The sequence below is a fragment of the Zootoca vivipara genome, chromosome 2, assembly GCF_963506605.1.
Source record: "Zootoca vivipara chromosome 2, rZooViv1.1, whole genome shotgun sequence".
NCBI lineage: Eukaryota > Metazoa > Chordata > Lepidosauria > Squamata > Lacertidae > Zootoca > Zootoca vivipara.
The window spans coordinates 21223005-21241733 of NC_083277.1; the positions used below are offsets into that span (position 1 = coordinate 21223005).

General features: G+C 47.6%; 1 protein-coding gene across 1 annotated transcript in view; it reads right to left on the minus strand.

The window, feature by feature from the left end:
• Positions 1–1198: 1198 nt before the first annotated feature.
• The window catches only part of FAM3D (FAM3 metabolism regulating signaling molecule D), a 41298-nt gene continuing 23767 nt past the window's right edge, over positions 1199–18729 (minus strand). Inside the window, exons 4-10 of the mRNA XM_035106807.2 lie at positions 18072–18092; positions 17192–17315; positions 15738–15796; positions 9293–9343; positions 7774–7858; positions 6959–7085; positions 1199–3260 (exon numbers count right to left, since the gene is read on the minus strand). Coding sequence (XP_034962698.2) covers positions 3171–3260; positions 6959–7085; positions 7774–7858; positions 9293–9343; positions 15738–15796; positions 17192–17315; positions 18072–18092 — 557 coding nt within the window. The 3' untranslated portion in view covers positions 1199–3170. The remainder of the gene's footprint in view (positions 3261–6958; positions 7086–7773; positions 7859–9292; positions 9344–15737; positions 15797–17191; positions 17316–18071; positions 18093–18729) is intronic.

An 18729-nucleotide genomic window follows, 5' to 3' on the forward strand; every position in this document is an offset into this window, starting at 1 on the left:
TTCCCTGCGGCCGCCAACCGCTGATCCCAGCCGGACTGAGCGTTGGCGGGGGGGGGGGAAGAGAGCGCGTGTGTGTGTCCAGCAATGTCTCCTTCCTGTCACTTCCCGTTTCCCGGTGGCGGCGGACCAAGAGCGGCCAGGCTTTCCCCGCCATGGCTGAGGGACGCTAGGCCCATGGCTGAGGGACGCTAGGCCCAAGCGCGCCATGGCTGAGGGACGCTAGGCCCAAGCGCCGGACTCCGCCTCCCCTCACGCCATCCCCTCACGCGCTCTCCCTCCGTGAGGGACCAGCCCGCGGGGGGAGAGGGCGCTGGGAAGCAGCGCGCAAAAAGGCGGGCGAGAAGGAGGACGAGGCTACTGAGGTGCCGCTGCTCTTGCTGCTGCTGCCGCCGCTGCTGTACTGCCTCTCCGCGGCCAAGATGAGCTAATCCTGCCCGCCCGCCAGGACGAACCGCCCGCGAGGAGGAGCCCGGCGCCCCGCGGACCTGACAACCCTCCCTGTCTCCTTGCTGTCGGCGGCTGCGGGAGAGGTACGGAGGAGGAGAAAGCAGCGCTTTCTCCTCCTCCGTTCCTGTCCCCCTGCCGCCGACAGCAAGGACAGGTCCCAGGGTTCGGAGAAGCGCTGCGCAAGCGCTTCTCCGAACCCCAGGATGTTCTAGCGCCCGTTATTGAACGGGCTGAAATACACTAGTTTTAATATATTTTTGTATTTGTTGGAAGCCACCTAGAGTGGCGTGGGAAACCCAGCCAGATGGGCGGGGTATAAATAAATCATCATCATCATCATCATCATCATCATCATCATCATCATCATTGCCATCATGGTAGTGGCGGAGGCAGCAGCAGCAGTGGCAGGTGATACATTCCTCGGAGGCCAGATCTGCAGCCCCTGTGAATCTTGCCGCCTGAGGCGGTTGCCTCATGAGTGGGCCGGCCTTGGCCACCACAGAAAGAGGATGGGCTCCTCTTGGCTTGGTCAGGCCCAGCTGCTGCAGACTTGTGCTACCCTATGGCCCTCCAGCTGTTGCCGGGCAACAACTCCCGCCACCTGCTCATCACTGACCCAAGTGCCAGGGGCTGATGGGAATGGGAGTCTAATAACAGCTGGGGGGGGGCTCAAGTTCCCCCACTCTTCTGCTAATGTAAACGAATGCCTGGAAGAAGCAGAAATTACCAGCTATACCACTAGTAGTAAATCTAGACAAACAAATGAAGGATGTTTATGAAAGGAGGGTATAAGAGAACAAACATTTCATAGGAACGCTAAACACAAGAAAAACTAAAATTATAAAAAGGACTTTTTTTTAAGCAACAACCCAAAAATCGGAGTGATTTAACTGTACAATGAAAGAACTGCAGGAAGGCTGAAGACACACATACCATACAGCGAGCTCAATGTTCTCAGATCCCCATTTTTATATAGTATCTGCCAATATAGTATCAGGGAACCAATTGCTGATAAGACAGCCTTTTCCCTTCCCTGCTCACTTACCCACACAGTATTGTATCTAATACAAGTCCTACTTTCTGAGTAGATTCACTGAGATTAATAGACCTAAGTTAACCATGTACATTAATTTCATTTGAGTGGGACTCTCATTGGACACAACCCAGTATCACTGAGGCCTTGTTGGTTGTGTTGCTGTTGGAGGCTGCCTGGTTGGCGCTGACCCATGGCAGGGCTCTTTCGGTGGTGGCTCCCCTGTTGTGGAATTCCCTCGCTAGTGAGGCACACCTGTTTTCATCGCTATTAACTTGAATTTGAAACTCCTGTTTACTCAGGAGTTGGGTGCCTGAAGAACAGTCTTCCTGGCAAGTTGGGCAGAAGTATGTCTTTAATCACAACTCCTTTTAGAATGTTTTGAATTGTAATTTGTGTGTGTTTTAATATTGTTTCAAAACAGTTTCCTTTTTAAAATTTTTTTAAAAAATTGTGTATCTGTTGCTGCCCTGGGCTCATTGCGGAGAAACAGCGGGATATTCAATAAATAATAAATAAATAAATCACCGCCTCCTCCCCTGGCTTTGAAACAAAGGAACCTATGCCCAGGGGGCTGTGGTGGAAACTGCGCAAGCATGCCATTGTGTGTGGGGTGTGTGTGCTTTGTTTCTGAGCCAAAGAAATGACGGCAACAGCAGCGACTGGCAGGGCGAGAGCTCCATGTTTGAGGGAGCCTTCAGCCAAGTGCCATTTAGGGCTCACCTGGCCTTGGGCTGTGGCAGCAGCAGTCGCACTCGGCTCCGCGGTGGGCAGCTGCCAATTCCATTTCCCACACTGCCCCTGGTGTTGCGCTGCTTTGGGGCACTATGGGAAAACAAAATGGCCGCCTCCTGACACTGACTGGATTAGCAGTTTAAAAAGGGGGATTAGGGACAGGCATTAGTGAGAAGCCCTGCCAGTGAGCTAAGGGCCCTGACAGCTGCGCATGGGTGCTGTTTTCTGGTGCCATGCATTGACAGACCTATCCAACTTTTGATTTGCTGGTATGGTAGAGGTAGAAAGGGCTGACATACATCCAAGTTTTGAATTTGCAAAACATCTGGGCGAAGCCAGATGTATGGCAAGTAGGGCGATTCTTTTTTTTTTAATGCCTTAAAGATCCAAAAAGCCCCAAAACTTTATTTTTTGGGGAAGATGTCCCCCCCAAAGCTCAACAGCTGCCCCCCCCCCAAAATAAAAAGGCTCAACAACTTTGCCAGGATTTTCACTTTTAGGAATATGGCAACCCTAGAGGTAGATCCACAGCATATCCACAGTGCAGAGGACTCCCTCTCTATAAATATACATGTGTGTGTGTGTAAATATTATGTGTGTCTTAAGTTCAAACAACTCTTCTCAAGTTGTTTGCTGTTGCTGTTTGAGGGTCCTGGCTTCCCACCAGATTGCAGGGCTTCCAAAGGCGTTACATAAACCGATTGCTGAATACCTTTCACAGATCCTCTGTGAATCTATTATTAATACAACACAACACAACAGTGCACTGAAATCCTATTGGCCCTGTGGTGCAGCCAAACCTCTTTTTTATAATCTCTTTGAAATGAAGCATGGTAGATAGCGCTCTGTGTTCAAAACCCCACAGGGCAGAGGGTTGAGTCTTATCGAATTGGTTCCACCATATCTGAGGCAAAGTGAAAAGTCAGTCAGTAGCTGTTCTGAATTTGGCTCATTGTCATTCCAGCTTCTTAGGTACACAACCCTCCATTTCCAGAAGCTCAGGCCAGCCGTCATACTTGTTTGTCTCCTTATCATTTTTCAAGTGCTGTGGAAAGTAAAACGGAGAGAGACCGTCAACTATATGCAATGAGTTTGGTGCATAAGAGGTCCCCCTTTATGCTTTTTGCATATGATTGTCAACTGCTGGAGAGCCGCACACATGGCTATGCCTTATATACTGAATCAAACCATTGGTCTGTCAACCTCCATACAGTGGTACCTTGGGTTTACGAAATTAATCTGTTCCGGAAGTCCGTTCTTAAACCAAAGCGTTTTTAAACCAAGGTGTGCTTTCCCGTAGCAGCGGGGGACTCAATTTACAAATGGAACAGATTTCAACAGGAAGCGAAACATGTTCTTATTCCAAGGCAAAGTTCACAAACCAAAACACCTGCTTCCGGGTTTGCAGTGTTCTTAATCCAAGCTGTTCATAAACTAAGCTGTTCTTAAACCACCAAGGTACCACTGTATTTTGTTTCTACTCTCACTGGCAGAGCAGGTCTTTCCCATTCCTGCTTCCCAAAAAGATCCTTTAACTCAGGGGTTCCCAAACTAAGGCCCGGTGGCCGGATGCGGCCCAATCACCTTCTAAATCCGGCCCGCGGACGGTCCGGGAATCAGCATGTTTTTACATGAGTAGAATGTGTCCTTTTATTTAAATCTCTGGGTTATTTGTGGGGCATAGGAATTCGTTCATATTCTTCCCCCCAAAATATAGTCCGGCCCCCCACAAGGTCTGAGGGACAGTGGACCGGCCCCCTGCTGCAAAAGTTTGCTGACCCCTGCTTAACTGGAGATTTTGAGGGTTAAACCTGGGACTTTCTGCATGCAAGGCACATGTGGTAAGTCCTCTCCCGTCCAACCCTTTCAGGGCGCTTCCAAGCTGCTGTTTGTGCAATTTTGCATTAATCTAGGAATACGGGAAATAGAACCTGCAAAAGTGAGGTGCAAAGTTGTGTAGGCTTTGTGCAACAGACTTGTGTTCTTGCAGTGACCCTCCCCAGCCTGCACTAAACTACCGCCTGAGGCAGTCTGCCCAACTGCCCAAGTGTTCATACCATTAAGGAAGCTTATCCTAATGTATTGCCAAAGCCTTTATCCCAGTAATTTCCACCCTAACTTAAGAGAAAAGGAGTAGCATTTGGCCACCAATTCTCCCTGTAGGCTCCGTCCTTCATATCAACTATATTTTTCTTTGCATCACAAGTTGACTTGTGACTAAGTACTGTATAGGCAAATCTCAGTTTCTTGTTTTTCCAAACTTAAATTCAGCCCTTCACATCTCTGCATCCAGTTGTTGTTGTTGTTGTTGTTGTTGTTGTTGTTGTTGTTGTTGTTGTTGTTGTTATTATTATTATTATTATTAAGAAATCCTCATGAAATTTCACCAGCATTTAGTGCTAATTTCTCCTAATAAACACTTTTTTGGGGGGGGTATGTAGTCTTAATATATAATATGATTGTTCAGAATATGATGCATCTTTGTATGTTATTTTCAGAAACATTTTCATGTACCCTTTCCCTGAAATACATGCATTTCTGTAGGCTTTTTTTTAAAATAAAAATTGGAGAGCTGCAATGCAAAATTCGGAGAAGGGCGAATTTTGAAGGATAACTGTGTTTCAGTTTACATATAGGTTTGAGAAGTGTAAATTAGTTAGTTTCTCATAAAAATGCAAACAAAATCAAATTTCTGCCCTATACCTACTTACTGTATCCTAGAACAGTTTTTAACTGTGCCAGGATACAGCAAGGATGACATATGGCAGAACAGGAATGAAGACTAAATACTTGTATTATTACCCGAGCGTGTAAATACAGAATGATTTGCCCATTTGAGTGTATGGAATATGAAGGAGGGTGGTTCAGAACAACTTCTGCTTCAGAATAAATGGCTGCCATGCTACCTGTCCAAAATGCAGCACCTCAGAGGAGCATCAATGAGAAGGTGCCAAATGGACGCATCTCTCTCACTAGGTTACCTCTCGAGCAGCTGACCCAATCTGCTCTGCAAATAGCTTATGTTTAGATTGGTGCAGTGGACGTGCAGGTTATAACAGGCATCCCCAAACTTCGGCCCTCCAGATGTTTTGGACTACAATTCCCATCATCCCTGACCACTTGTCCTCTTAGCTAGGGATCATGGGAGTTGTAGGCCAAAATATCTGGAGGGCCACAGTTTGGGGATGCCTGGGTTATAATGACCACTACAGTGGTACCTTGGTTCTCGAACGCCTTGGTACTCAAACAACTTGGAACCTAAACACTGCAAACCCGGAAGTAAATGTTCCGGTTTGCAAACTTTTTCTGGAAGCCGAATGTGCTCCGTTTTGAGTGTTACGCTTCCGATTTGAGTGTTACGCTGAGGTCTGTCAATTTTTGCTATTTATTTTGCGGGTTGTTTTTTTTTTTTGCGCCTCTTTTTGTTTTGTTTTTGTGACTGTGTGGAAGAAGCCAGTTCAGCTACCGATTGATTGATTGTTTGACTGCAGTACATTGTTTATTACTTTCATTTTATGGATCAATGGTCTCGTTAGATACAGTGGAACCTTGGTTTACAAACGCGATCCGTTCCACGGGGGTGTTCGTAAACGGAGGCATTCGCTCCCTGAAGGCACGCTTCTGCGCAAAGAGCCGATAGAGCGCTTCTGCGCAGATCGCGTCTGCGCATCTGATGCCGCGGAACCCGGATTTAAACACTTCTGGATCCGCAGCGTTTGTAAACGGGACTGTTTGTAAACGGGACTGTTTGTAAACCAAGGTACCACTGTAGTAAAATTCATGTTAAATTGCTGTTTTAGGGGTTGTTTTTAAAAGCCTGGAATGGATTAATCCGTTTTGCATTACTTTCTATGGGAAATTGCGCCTTGGTTTTGGAACGCTTTGGTTTTGGAACGGATTAAGTTTGAGAACCAAGGTACCACTGTATGAGGAAGCACACCTCATAGTTGTGCATCTATTACTTAGGGACAAGTGTACTCGTTAGGGCTGCGCACTGGGATTTGGCTGAGGCCAGAGCCAAGTGGCGCATGTTTGGAGGAACTCAAGAATTGGACGAGCCAGGGAAAGACAGCCCGAGATTGGGTTGGATGGGCCAGATTGATCTGCTGCTGTCAGGGGGCGGGGTGTCAGGCAGGAAGGAGAGGCAGGCAAACTATGGGAAAACATGTGGCCATCAGGAGAAGGAAGGAGCCCACGGCCTGTATGGTGCAGGTTGCTTACCTGCAGACAGGCCACTTGCAAAGGAGCAGGATTGTCGTGAGAGAAGGAAGGCTCACAAATTTCTGCTTAATAAACCAATCCCTAAAAGATAAATTTACAGGTGAAACTCGGAAAATTAGAATATCGTCGAAAAGTGCATTTATTTCAGTAATGCAACTTAAAAGGTGAAACCAATATAGGAGATAGATGCATGACATGCAAAGCAATATATGTCAAGGATATATTTGTTGTAATTGTAATTATTTGTTGTTAGGTGGGTCAATTACAAATGGAATGTAATTAATGAAACGTAATAGCGATGTTTCTTTTTGTATTATTGTAACTACGCATTTATTTTATTACTGTGGAATTTCCAAAAGAAAGCATTTGTAAAAATCAAAAGAAACATAAAAAATAATCAGTTGCATTACTTGAAATAAATGCACTTTTCAACGATATTCTAATTTTCCGAGTTTCACCTGTACAAGCAGTATAATCACAGGTGCCTATTGGGAATTGCAGCCACTGTTCACGAGAAGGTACCTGCTCAAAGGGGCTTTTGTTTTTGAGCCCCTTCCCGCCAAGAAACACCCAGTTGTCTCGAAACGCCAGCTTGGCAGCGTAGCTGCTTCCCAGTTCAGCAAACAACTTCCGTGCTTCATCGTTCAGCCTGGAGAGATGGGGGAATATTTATTCATTCATTATACCTTGCATTCCCTTTAAAATCCCAAAGAGGTGTAAAAAGGGACCCCTGACCATTAGGTCCAGTCGTGACCGACTCTGGGGATGCGGCGCTCATCTCGCATTATTGGCCGAGGGAGCCGGCGTACAGCTTCCAGGTCATGTGGCCAGCATAACAAAGCCGCTTCTGGTGAACCAGAGCAGCACACGGAAACGCCGTTTACCTTCCCGCTGTAGCGGTACCTATTTATCTACTTGCATTTTGACCTGCTTTTGAACTGCTAGGTTGGCAGGAGCTGGGACCGAGCAACGGGAGCTAACCCCGTCACAGGGATTCGAACCGCCGACCTTCTGATCAGCAAGCCCTAGGCTCAGTGGTTTAACCCACCGCGCCACCTGTGTCCCAAAGAGGTGTACAAAGCTTAAAACACCTAAGACTTTTTTTGGGACAAAAAGTGGGGTGGGGGTGGGAAGCAGCAGAAAAATGACTGATCCAGGTGAGATGAAGAGAAACAGGTTAGTGATTTTTCTTAGGCCATCGAATGGCTAGCAGGTGTGGATGTGCAGGGAGATATGGAAACCGGGACCTCCCAATTGAAGAGCTCGACTGGCAGTATAGTAAGTTATACACCAAAGACCCCAGAAATCCAAGCCACACACTTCGGTGGTTCACTCACTTTGATGCTGGGTCATCATAGGAAGCTACGAGCACGATGGTACCTGCGCTGATTGCTTTCAGGAAATCCAAGAGGTGCTGCACATCTAACGGGGAAATCAAAGAGAAATTGTGAGGCTTGCTCTTTTCTTATCCTGCCATCTAGTGGTCTCTCAAGATACACGCAGAACAAGGCGACAACATTGAATAGGTAACACACCAACAAGGACTGCCTATAGAAATGGTGCTTTCTGTCAGGATTCAGTGCAAACACACACACACACACACACACACACACACACACACACACTCCAGAACCTACTGCAGATTAAGAAAGAGAGAACCCTGTTTTTCAGGGATTCTTCAAGAAAAGGAAGTCCCACACAGAATCATTATCCTTACCATGTTTATATCCCACATTAGGCCCAAGGAGATTGAGCTGGGGCACGTGGTTTTTCTCGCTGCCCCATTTAATGACCCCAAGAACCCTGCAAGGTAGGTTGGGGTGAGAGACCAGCGGGTGGCCCAAGAGAACCCAATGAGTTTCATGGCTGAGTGGAGATACGAACTTGTGTCTCCTCATTCCTAGTCCTACATTCTAACCACTATACCATGCTGCCTCCCAAACTTTAATAATATAAATTCTATCTATCTATCTATCTATCTATCTATCTATCTATCTATCTACCTACCTACCTATCTATCTATCATCTATCTGTTATATACCCTATGTCATGCAAAAAGGGTCCTTATGCTATGCTTTGGGACACATCATAGAATCATAGAATCATAGAGTTGGAAGAGACCACAAGGGCCATCCAGTCCAACCCCCTGCCAAGCAGGAAACACCATCAAAGCATTCCTGACAGGTGGCTGTCAAGCCTCTGCTTAAAGACCTCCAAAGAAGGAGACTCCACCACACTCCTTGGCAGCAAGTTCCACTGTCGAACAGCTCTTACTGTCAGGAAGTTCTTCCTAATGTTTAGGTGGAATCTTCTGCCTGAAAGGAAAATAAAACCTGAAAAGCAGTATCTCCATCTTAAAGAACCCTCCCTGCTTGATGGCAGCAGATATAAAGACCTTAAGTTGGCCAGGAATGCCACGTTCCAGTGGGATCCAGGTGCCTTTAAGTTTGGTAGTTTCAATGCAGAGAAGGCTAGGTTTTGCTTCCATGGATTCATCAGTCAGTATACACCTTTTTTTGGCATGTTATTTTCACGAGCACCTGCTTTTTACACCCTGGCATATGTGCACATTGCTTGGCTGAAGGACCACATTGCAGAATCCTCAGCAGTGCAACTTTGGAAGAATGGCTGCATTTCGGTGTGCATATTATTTTCCAAAAAGTGCAAACGAGGAAGCTTCACCTCTGAACGCAAACGGAACCTGATTTCTCCCCCTTTCCTATGAGAAAGACACAAATTCTTTCCTTCAGCTCTTCCACCCACATGTTGCCACTCAAAGCTGGTCCGTTCATTCTGCCGGTCAGCACTCTGCAGTCAATATGGCCAACTCTGTGGTTGGCACTGTGGTTGACCTACCTCCAGAATACATGTCAAAGGCAGCCGTCTTGAGAAGCTGTCCACTGCTTCCTAGATATTGGAATGGGAAGAAAACAGCTTTGAAGGTAACATGCTTCTATACACACACGTTGTTCTTCGGATATATTAGAGCAGTGGAATAAATAATAAGATGTTCCCTGGTTTCAATTAATTCAATTGCACTCAAAAGAGAGAGAGAGATTTCTGGAACGCAAGCTTTTAAACTGGATTATCCTAGTTATCATATGCAGAAAACATCTAATCCAACTTGCTTCTTGTTGCAAGCTACAGCAACAAGTCTCCAGTTGATGTTGGACTACAACACCCATCATCCCTGACCACTGACCCCTCTAGCTAGGGCTGATGGGAGTTGTAGTCCAATAACATCTGGGGACCCAAGTTTGGGAAAGGCTGGACTACAGCATACCCAATGGACGGCTGTCCAGCCTCTGATGGAAAACTTCCAGTGTGGGAGAGCTCACCACACCTTGAACTCAGAAGCTCACCTGACGGAGCAGAGCCCCAACACTGGCTTCCTGGCAGGTGTGTCACTACTGTTTACCAGAAGGGAGAGGGGTGAGGAGGCAGAGAAATCGGTACAATGCAGATGCACCAGCTGAGGAAATCTAGAACGTTCACCAGTGGAACCACCCGGCATTGGCCTCACTGCTTCACCCTCTCCCTCCCGCTAAGCAGCTGAGACACATGTGCCAGGAAGCAAGCATTGTAGTTTTTATGTTCCACCTGGTGAGCCTCTTCTGACCTTGACAGCCCAGGAGTCAGCAAACTTTTTCAGCAGAGGGCCGGTTCACTGTCCCTCAGACCTTGAGGGGGGCCGGACTATATTTTGAAAAAAAATATGAACGAATTCCTATGCCCCACAAATAACCCAGAGATGCATTTTAAATAAAAGGACACATTTTACTCATGTAAAAACACCAGGCAGGCCCCACAAATAACCCAGAGATGCATTTTAAATAAAAGGACACATTCTACTCATGTAAAAACATGCTGATTCCCAGACCGCCCACGGGCCGGATTTAGAAGGCGATTGGGCCGCATCTGGCCCCCAGGCCTTAATTTGGGGACCCCTGGCTCAGAGCCTCCACTGCTCAAAGTAACATGTACTACTGTTTGAACTGCTCTTAGCATTAGACGTTCCTCTGAATGTTCACTTTACCACTTTGGCAGTCACGGCTTCGCCCAAAGAATCCAGGAAACAATGGTTTGCTAAGAATGCTGGGAACCGTAGCTCTGGGTAAACTCAGTGCTCCCATGATTCTTTGGGGGGGGGCGCCGTGTGTTTTAAATGCACGGGTTGCACGCAGGCAATGTCAGTGTGTCAATCTTCAGAGACACTGCTTTACTGTTCTCTCATCCTCCCCTGTTCCCTGTGATATGGGCTATTTTGCAACCTCAAAGCACCAAACAAAGGACCTTCTGTCTCCATTCCAATCTTCCAGAGCAAGTAGTGTTTTATTTTTTTTAAGTTTACAGGCTGGTTGACAGCAGGCTTTGACCTTTCTTTGACTACTTGGTGTTTCGTCTTTGTTGCTGTTGTTGCATGGCTTTAATATACTGTTTGTTTGATGTGCTATTGACACACTGTTGTGTTGCTTTATTAAACTGTCAAGAGGACTTGTTGACCTATAATGCATTAAACGGCTCAGGACCGCAATACCTCAAGGACTGCCTCTTTCCATATGAACCTACCTGGACCATGAGATCATCTTCTGAGGCCCTTCTTTGTGTGCCTCTTCCTCGAGAGGTCCGGAGAGTAGCAGCACAAGAACGGGCCTTCTCTGCAGTGGCTCCGTCTGTGGAATGCTCTCCCCAGGGAAGTTCACCTGGCGCCTTCATTAGACACCATTAGGCACCAGGCAAAAACATTCCTCTTCAACCAGGCCTTTGGTTGATTTGATTGACATCCTATGCCCTTCTAAAATGTGTCTGGGCGGGGGAGTTATTGGGTTGTTGTTTTTATTTCGATCATGTACTTTGTGGTTTTATATTCTGTGATCCGCCCTCAGACCTGCGGGTATAGGGCGGTATATGAATTCAATTAATCATCATCATCACCACCACCATCAATGCTGCATATCAATAAATAAATGATAATCATGCTTGAGATGACTCGCCTGTTAGACTCTGTAACAGGGTTGGGGAAACCTCTGGCCCACGGCCAGACTTAGAATACAGTGGTGCCTCGCTAGACGAATTTAATTCGTCCCGCGAGTCGCTTCGTATAGCGAAAAATTCGTTTTGTGAAGCGGCTCCCATAGGAATGCATTGAAGTGCAGTTTCCCATAGGGTGCCTCGCAAGACGGGGGGAAAATTTGTCTTGCGAGGCACCCTATGGGATGAAAAAAATTCGTCTTGCGAAGCACGCCATAGGAAACTTCGTCTTGCGAGTCTCCATTGAAATCGCAAAACGCTTTCGTTTTGCGAGTTTTTCATCTTGTGAGGCATTTGTCTAGCAAGGTACCACTGTAATAGAATCATAGAAGCACAGAGTTGGAAGGGACTCAAAGAGTAATCTAGTCCAACCCCGGGCAATGCAGGGGGTCTGTATGGGGATCGAACTCATGACCTTGGCGCAATCAGCACCATGCTCTAACCAACTGAGCTAGGCAACTTGGCCCACCATGCCTCCCCATTTGGCCCACCATGCCTTCCCCCCTAAATCATACTCAGCCGCCCCACAACTGATGTCATATGTGGGGAGTCAGGCCTGGGGCACGTACAAATATGGCTACGAAGGAATAGTCAGGAGTTTGACATCCTGCAAGTCTCCCCACTGTTTTAGCAACGGTTTCCGTGCAAACTGCTTGGTGCTCCAGGAGCAGCCTCTCTCACTGCGGTTCCCAAGCGCCCGGAAAGCGTTTTGCAATGGATTTTGAAATGTGGCCGAGGCAATCCACCAGCCCAGTGATTGACAGATGGGTTGTGCCACCCACCTCTCAAGGGCCTACAGGGTGAAGGACAGCATATACCTGCTTGACCACTTCGATTTGCAGAACTGGTGTTGTTAAACACATCACCCAATGCCCCTTCTGCATTTGTAAGAAATCCATCTCTGAGTGTGCCATCACCACATTTTAGAACTCCCTGCCTGTGGACATCAGGCCATTGCTGTATTCTTTCTGGTGCCTGCTTAAAACATTTTTGTTCGGGCAAGTGGCATGTGTTTTATTTCTTTTTAGCGACTGCTGGTTTTAACCATCTTTTGAACGTTTTAAATACCTTTTTCTAAACTGGACTTTTGCTGATAGTTTCCCCATGTTTTATTTTATATTGTTGTAAACCGTTCAGAGGGCTCCCCACCAACACCATCAAGCAGCTTGCACGTTTTGTCAAATAAATAAATACAATAAGGATCTGGTCCACAGGGCAGGGCAGGGCAGGGTTCCCCTGATCTATCCTCTCAGCAGGAGGGCTGCCCCGGGGGTGCTTGACTTGCCAGAAGCAGCCATTGCTAGCCAGGTTCAAGGGGAGCTGTCTGCTGAGACTCAATATATGGATGAACAGGAAAGAAGTCATTATAAGCAGGGCAACCCAGGGCCCCAAAACAATGGTCTAAAACATGGGTAGGCAAACTCAGGCCCGGGGGCCAGATCCAGCTCAATCACCTCCTAAATCCAGCCTGCGGACGGTCCAGGAAACAGCGTGTTTTTACATGAGTAGAATGTGTCCTTTTATTTAAAATGCATCTCTGGGTTATTTGTGGGGCATAGGAATTTGTTTTCTCTCTCTCCAAAATATAGTCCGGCCCCCCCACAAGGTCTGAGGGACAGTGGACCGGCCCCCTGCTGAAAAAGGTTGCTGGCCCCTGGTCTAAAACATCCCCCTTTACATTAAAAACATTTGCAGTTGCCTCTTGTGGCCTGCCTGCTGCTTTCTTTGTGCAAAGCGCACAGTGCTCAGTAACACAGAGATGGGTGTTTGTGTGAGTCTGCTGCAGCTGACGAAACACATTTTTCCTTCAGACCTGAACGGTGCCCAGTTCCCATTGCGCCTGCCAGATGCCATGCCATTTTCTCAAGGTCAAAACACTTCTCTTAAAATTTTATGAGAAGAGGGGATGGGCTCAGTTTTATTGCACAATAAAGGAGATGCATGCTTACATCCGTGTTCCAATGCTCGACTTCCACATCAGCCTATATTGGAAAAGGGTGTGTGGAGTGGAGCGTCACTGTGGACCACCCGGATGGAACGCAAACCATTCGCTCCAGAGTGAAACAAGGACAATAGTTTGGACTGATTTATTTTATTTTTTTGCTCCAGGAACTGGGAACTGCAAACAAGAAGAGTTGGCTAGACTGGAGCTTCTTGAAAACCGGTTTCGCACTGAGCCGCCAGACCCAAAAACATGGTTCACCTTCTGGATACCAAGCCCCACCCTACCCCAGAATAGGTCAACTGTCTGTCAGCTGAGCCCGCAGAGATCCCCAGGTACAGTTATAGGCTTTCCCCTATAGCAGGGAAATGCCTGCAGATCAAGCTAAAGTAACATTCAATATTTTCAGCTTTTAAAATATGTGTTCTACCCCTCCCCTCAAAAAAAATGTGTAAAGGAGGGTTCTTCTGAAAAGATGCAAAATGTCATTAAAAAAATAATATTGGGCTAGAGGACAGGATTTCCATGTCAAAAGGCAAGTGGTATAGCATGGGTTGTCAGCACCTGGGGCAGGGAAGCCGCTACCACTGCCCCAGTGCTCCCCACACTAGAGCCAAGCGGGGCCGTGCTGTGCTGCCCACCCACCCGGGGGGGGGGAGCCCAGCCAGCCACTGTGGCCCTTGATGGGCAAATGCCCCCCCAAGGCCTACTGAGGTCATCCCTTGCCCATCTCCCTCTGTCTGGGCCCACTCACCATGGGCCTGTGTTGCTTGCTGCCTTTGCCGGGGCAGGGAATTTTGTGGAAGCCGGAGCCTGTGGGGGAGCCAGGTTGCACCCCCTCATAATTTTGTGCCTGGGGCCCCTGCTCCTCCTGGCCCCTGCAACACTATGCCATTGCAGAAGGCATGCCTTTTAGATGGGTTGAATCCCTGGGAAATGCCCTGTTTCCTAATTAAGCCTGGACCGCCACAGTTGGTGGATGACCAGTACAGTAATTAGTAAACATCCTTGCTTTAAAGCAGGAATAAAGTGCCGGTGGCCCTTTAGATAACACAGGACTACAACTCCCACCATCCCTGATTGTTGGCTGTGCTGGTTGGGACCAATGGGAGTTGGAATCCGGCAGCGCCAGGATGGTGACACCTAAAGGGTTAGAACCTGCTGCTTTTTGCAGACAGGAAACAGACTCGGTCCTCTTATGACGCTCTAAGAGAGCCAACGTCAAGAAACGGTATCCAGCTACTTGGTGGCTCTGATGTGGAGGCACGTTCAAGCAGGCAGTTCCCCCCATGGTTTGAGAGGTGGTACAGTCCTACAAGGACAGCGCTGTGTGCCATTGCTACATATCAAGTCTGTAGGATCTGAATGTACTTTGCACCACTTCAACACTTATATGGCCTAGGACCCTCGTACCTACAGAACTGCCTCTCCTGGTATGCCCCACGGAGGACCTTACGGTCTACAAATAACAACACCCTGAAGATCCCAAGCCCCAGGGAGATTAGACTGGCCTCGACCAGAGCCAGGGCCTTTTCGGTCGTGGCCCCGGCCTGGTGGAACGCTCTCTCAGAAGAGACCAGGGCCCTGCGAGATTTGACATCTTTTCGCAGGGCCTGCAAGACAGAACTGTTCCGCCAGGCCTTTGGTTAGGGTTCATTCTGACTCATTTTCTCTTTGTACGAACAAGTACGAAGGAGGTTTCCCAGCCCACTCACAGGTCCTTATATAATATCAGTGGAAATAGTTGGTCCTGGCGAGTATTAACTGCTTTCAATTTTAACTTCAGGATGGCCATTTGTCCAGTCTAATTTTAATTTATTTTAATTAATTTTGGGGTGCATTTTAGTCGATTGTTTGTTTTTATGTATATTGTGTTTTATATGATGTTACTCGCTTTGAGCCCAGCTCCGGCAGGGGAAGGCGGGATATAAATAAAAATTATTATTATTATTATTATTATTATTATTGATTCCATCAAAGAATCCTGAGAATTGCAATTGCGTGGAGTGCTTAGCATCATCTGTTAAAGGTCCCTACCACTCCCCTCCCTGCTAAACTACGATTTCCATTTCTGAAGCTTCCCCCCTTAAGGCTGCTGAAAATTGTTAGGAGACCACAGAGCTACATATCCCAGCACCCTTAACAAACTACAATTCCCAGGATTCTGTGGGGGGAAGCTGGAACTGTTAAAGTGGTATAAGAGCACTTTAAATGCATGTGCGGATGTGACCTTCGTGCGGTCACTGCAAAAAGAAACATTTGAAAGGAACCCAAAGAACAGGGGGGGAACTGCGTGAACGGTTGACCCCTAAAAAAATAACAACTCACCATTGACAAGCGCAATGTTCAAACCCCGACCAACGTTATTTTTTATGCTGCTTAACACCCTGAAGAAGAAGAAGAAGAAGAAGAAGAAGAAGAAGAAGAAGAAGAAGAGGAGGAAGAAAGGAAGGGGGAATTAGTCATAGGGCTATACAAAAAGTCCTGCTGGGTTGTATACTCATGGGGGCAGTAGATGGTTGATGGAGAGCCCTGGGTGGGAGGTGCGGAAATGAGAGGCTGGGTGGAGAAAGGAAATATCTCAGGTGAGCTCCTCCCTTCCGTGGGTGGCAAGGCCTAAGAACTACCCTTAATAGAGGACTCTGCCTTCTGTTTGTTCTGTCTGTATTTTTTGTAGCTCTTATCTTTTTGCAGAATGGAAAACTTTAATAAAAAATCTTATTACTGGAAGAAAAGCTCTGCTGCGGACACAAAAGTTGTTGCGCTTTTTTTGGTGTGTGTGGCAAAATTGTTGAGCTTACGACTGCTGTATTCCGGCTATGCCCAGGAAATTCCGGGCGTATGACAACCCTAGGTCAGGCCAAAGGCCCTTCTGGCTCAGCATCCTGTTCTCACAGTGTCCGCTGCCCATTAAAAAAAAAAACACCTGGGATTCCAATTAACTGCCATTCAGACGCATGCTGCCTCTCGCAGTGGGGGCAGAATACAGCCTTCTCTTCCATGAATTTGCCCCGTCCTCTTTTAAAGCCATAAACCAGGCACCCCCAAACTTCGGCCCTCCAGATGTTTTGGACTACAATTCCCATCTTCCCCGACCACTGGTCCTGTTAGCTAGGGATCATGGGAGTTGTAGGCAGGGCCGGCGCGTCCATTAAGGCGAACTAGGCAGCTGCCTAGGGCGCCAAAATGGAGGGGCGCTGGCCAGCCTGCCCGCCGCCCACCTGAAGCCGCTGAGTTCGGCGCCCGTGATGGCCAGGCGCCCTGGCGCCTTGCGCCACCCAGGCCGGGCCTAGGGACGGCCCTGGAGGCGCCCTCTCCGCTCGCTCGCTGGAGCCGGGCCTACCCCTCCAGCAGCTAGCGCGCCGAGATTGGGCTCCAGAGGAAGCAGGGGAAGGCCGCGCCAGAAACAGGGAAGGCCGCTAGCTGACAAGGTCAAGAGACTGCTTTTTACCCCTTCCCCTCACCAACAACCAAGGAACTCTCTTTTTAATTTTTTCTATTTTCTATTTTCATTTTCATTTATTTCTTTATTTTATTTTTTAATTCCAGTTTTTATTTTTTTTAAAAAAAAGGTCAACAACTTTGGGAAATGGGGGGGGCAGAAGGTGATCTCGCCTAGGGCGCAAAAACCCCTAGCACCGACCCTGGTTCTAGGCCAAAACATCTGGAGGGCCGCAGTTTGGGGATGCCTGCCATAAACCCAGATTGATGGCCAGCACAGGCTACTTCATGAAACATGGAAACATGGTGCGTAATGTGCTGCACCTTTGCACAAAACTTACTTAACGTTGTCGAAGCACATGGAAGGTCCGACGACATTGGCTGCGCCGCTAGTGATTCTGAAGGCGAAACTATTGGCAGGGCAGGGTCTTTGGTTGCCGCATTTATGCTGGACAGTGTGCCCTTCTGACAAGGAAAAAGAAAATCCAGCCTGCAGTTTGCGTCACAGCACTAATATCATCTTTTTTAAAAAACATATTTTTATGTGCATATTTAGCAGAGGAAAGGAAGGGGTGAGGGGATTATGATAAACAAACAAAAAGAAAGAATACTAATAGTCAGGTGGGAAACACCATTAGTTCACATTGTAGACAGAGTAAAGGCAAAGGGACCCTTGACCGTTAGGTCCAGTCGCAGACGACTCTGGGGTTGCGGCGCTCATCTCACTTTACTGGCCGAGGGAGCCGGCGTACAGCTTCCAGGTCATGTAGCCAGCATGACAAAGCCACTTCTGGCGAACCAGAGCAGTGCACGGAAACGCCGTTTACCTTCCCGCCGGAGCGGTACCTATTTATCTACTTGCACTTTGGCGTGCTTTCGAACTGCTAGGTTGGCAGGAGCTGGGACCACGCAACGGGAGCTCACCCCGTCGTGGGGATTTGAACTGCCGACCGTCCGATTGGCAAGCCCTAGGCTCCATGGTTTAACCCACAGCACCACCCGTAAATGAGTAAATGCATCTGAAGTTAAACATATACCAGTACGTAAATCAATGCAAGTCCTCGATGTCCAGCTAGGCATACACATGAAATTGACATCTATATGGTTATGTACATAGTCTTAAGACAGTTGTATATATTCATCCTTCACCCTGAGTTACAGAGAACTGTTAATAAATATCAGGTTATGCAACGAAATTGAACACAAAGGCAATGTACTCACTGGTTGGCTTCACTCTGCCGCCTGAAGAGATGACAAGGAAACAAAAGCAGAATGAACAGTCTTGGTTGTCTCATGCAGATATTTACGTATACATGGTAGCAACAAATGTGTGACAAGGAAAGAAAAGCGCCTCCCCCCCAGTCTTCCTTGATAGTTTCCTGGAACATTCAAGTGTACTCATCATGAATTTGGCTTAACCTTGTTCTAGGCCAGGTGTGGGGGAATTTCGGCCCTCGAGGTGTTCTGAACTACAACTCCCATCAGCCCCAGCAAGCATGGCCAATGGCCAGGGATGATGGGAACTGTAGTTCAGTAATATCCGGAGGCTCAAATGTCCCCCACGTCTGTTCTCGGCCCTTATGTACAATCCTCTGGGGAATTATCTGATGGAAGACACACTGAAATGAGTGGGGCCAGTGGAAGAGCCACAACCGGCCCCCTTTCATTTTAGCTGGGACCTGGTAGGACTAGGGGCGGCGCATCCCTTTTCAGCACCTGAGGTGAGATGGGAAGCTACTGCCCCACCGCCACCCCCCTTACCAGGGTCATACAGTGGTGCCTGCAAAAGCAGTAACACCGACAGCGGGTTCTGGTGAGATCTTGTGGAGTGCATGAGATCTTGCCTCATGGACAAGCCTGCTTTGTTTAGGACAGCCTC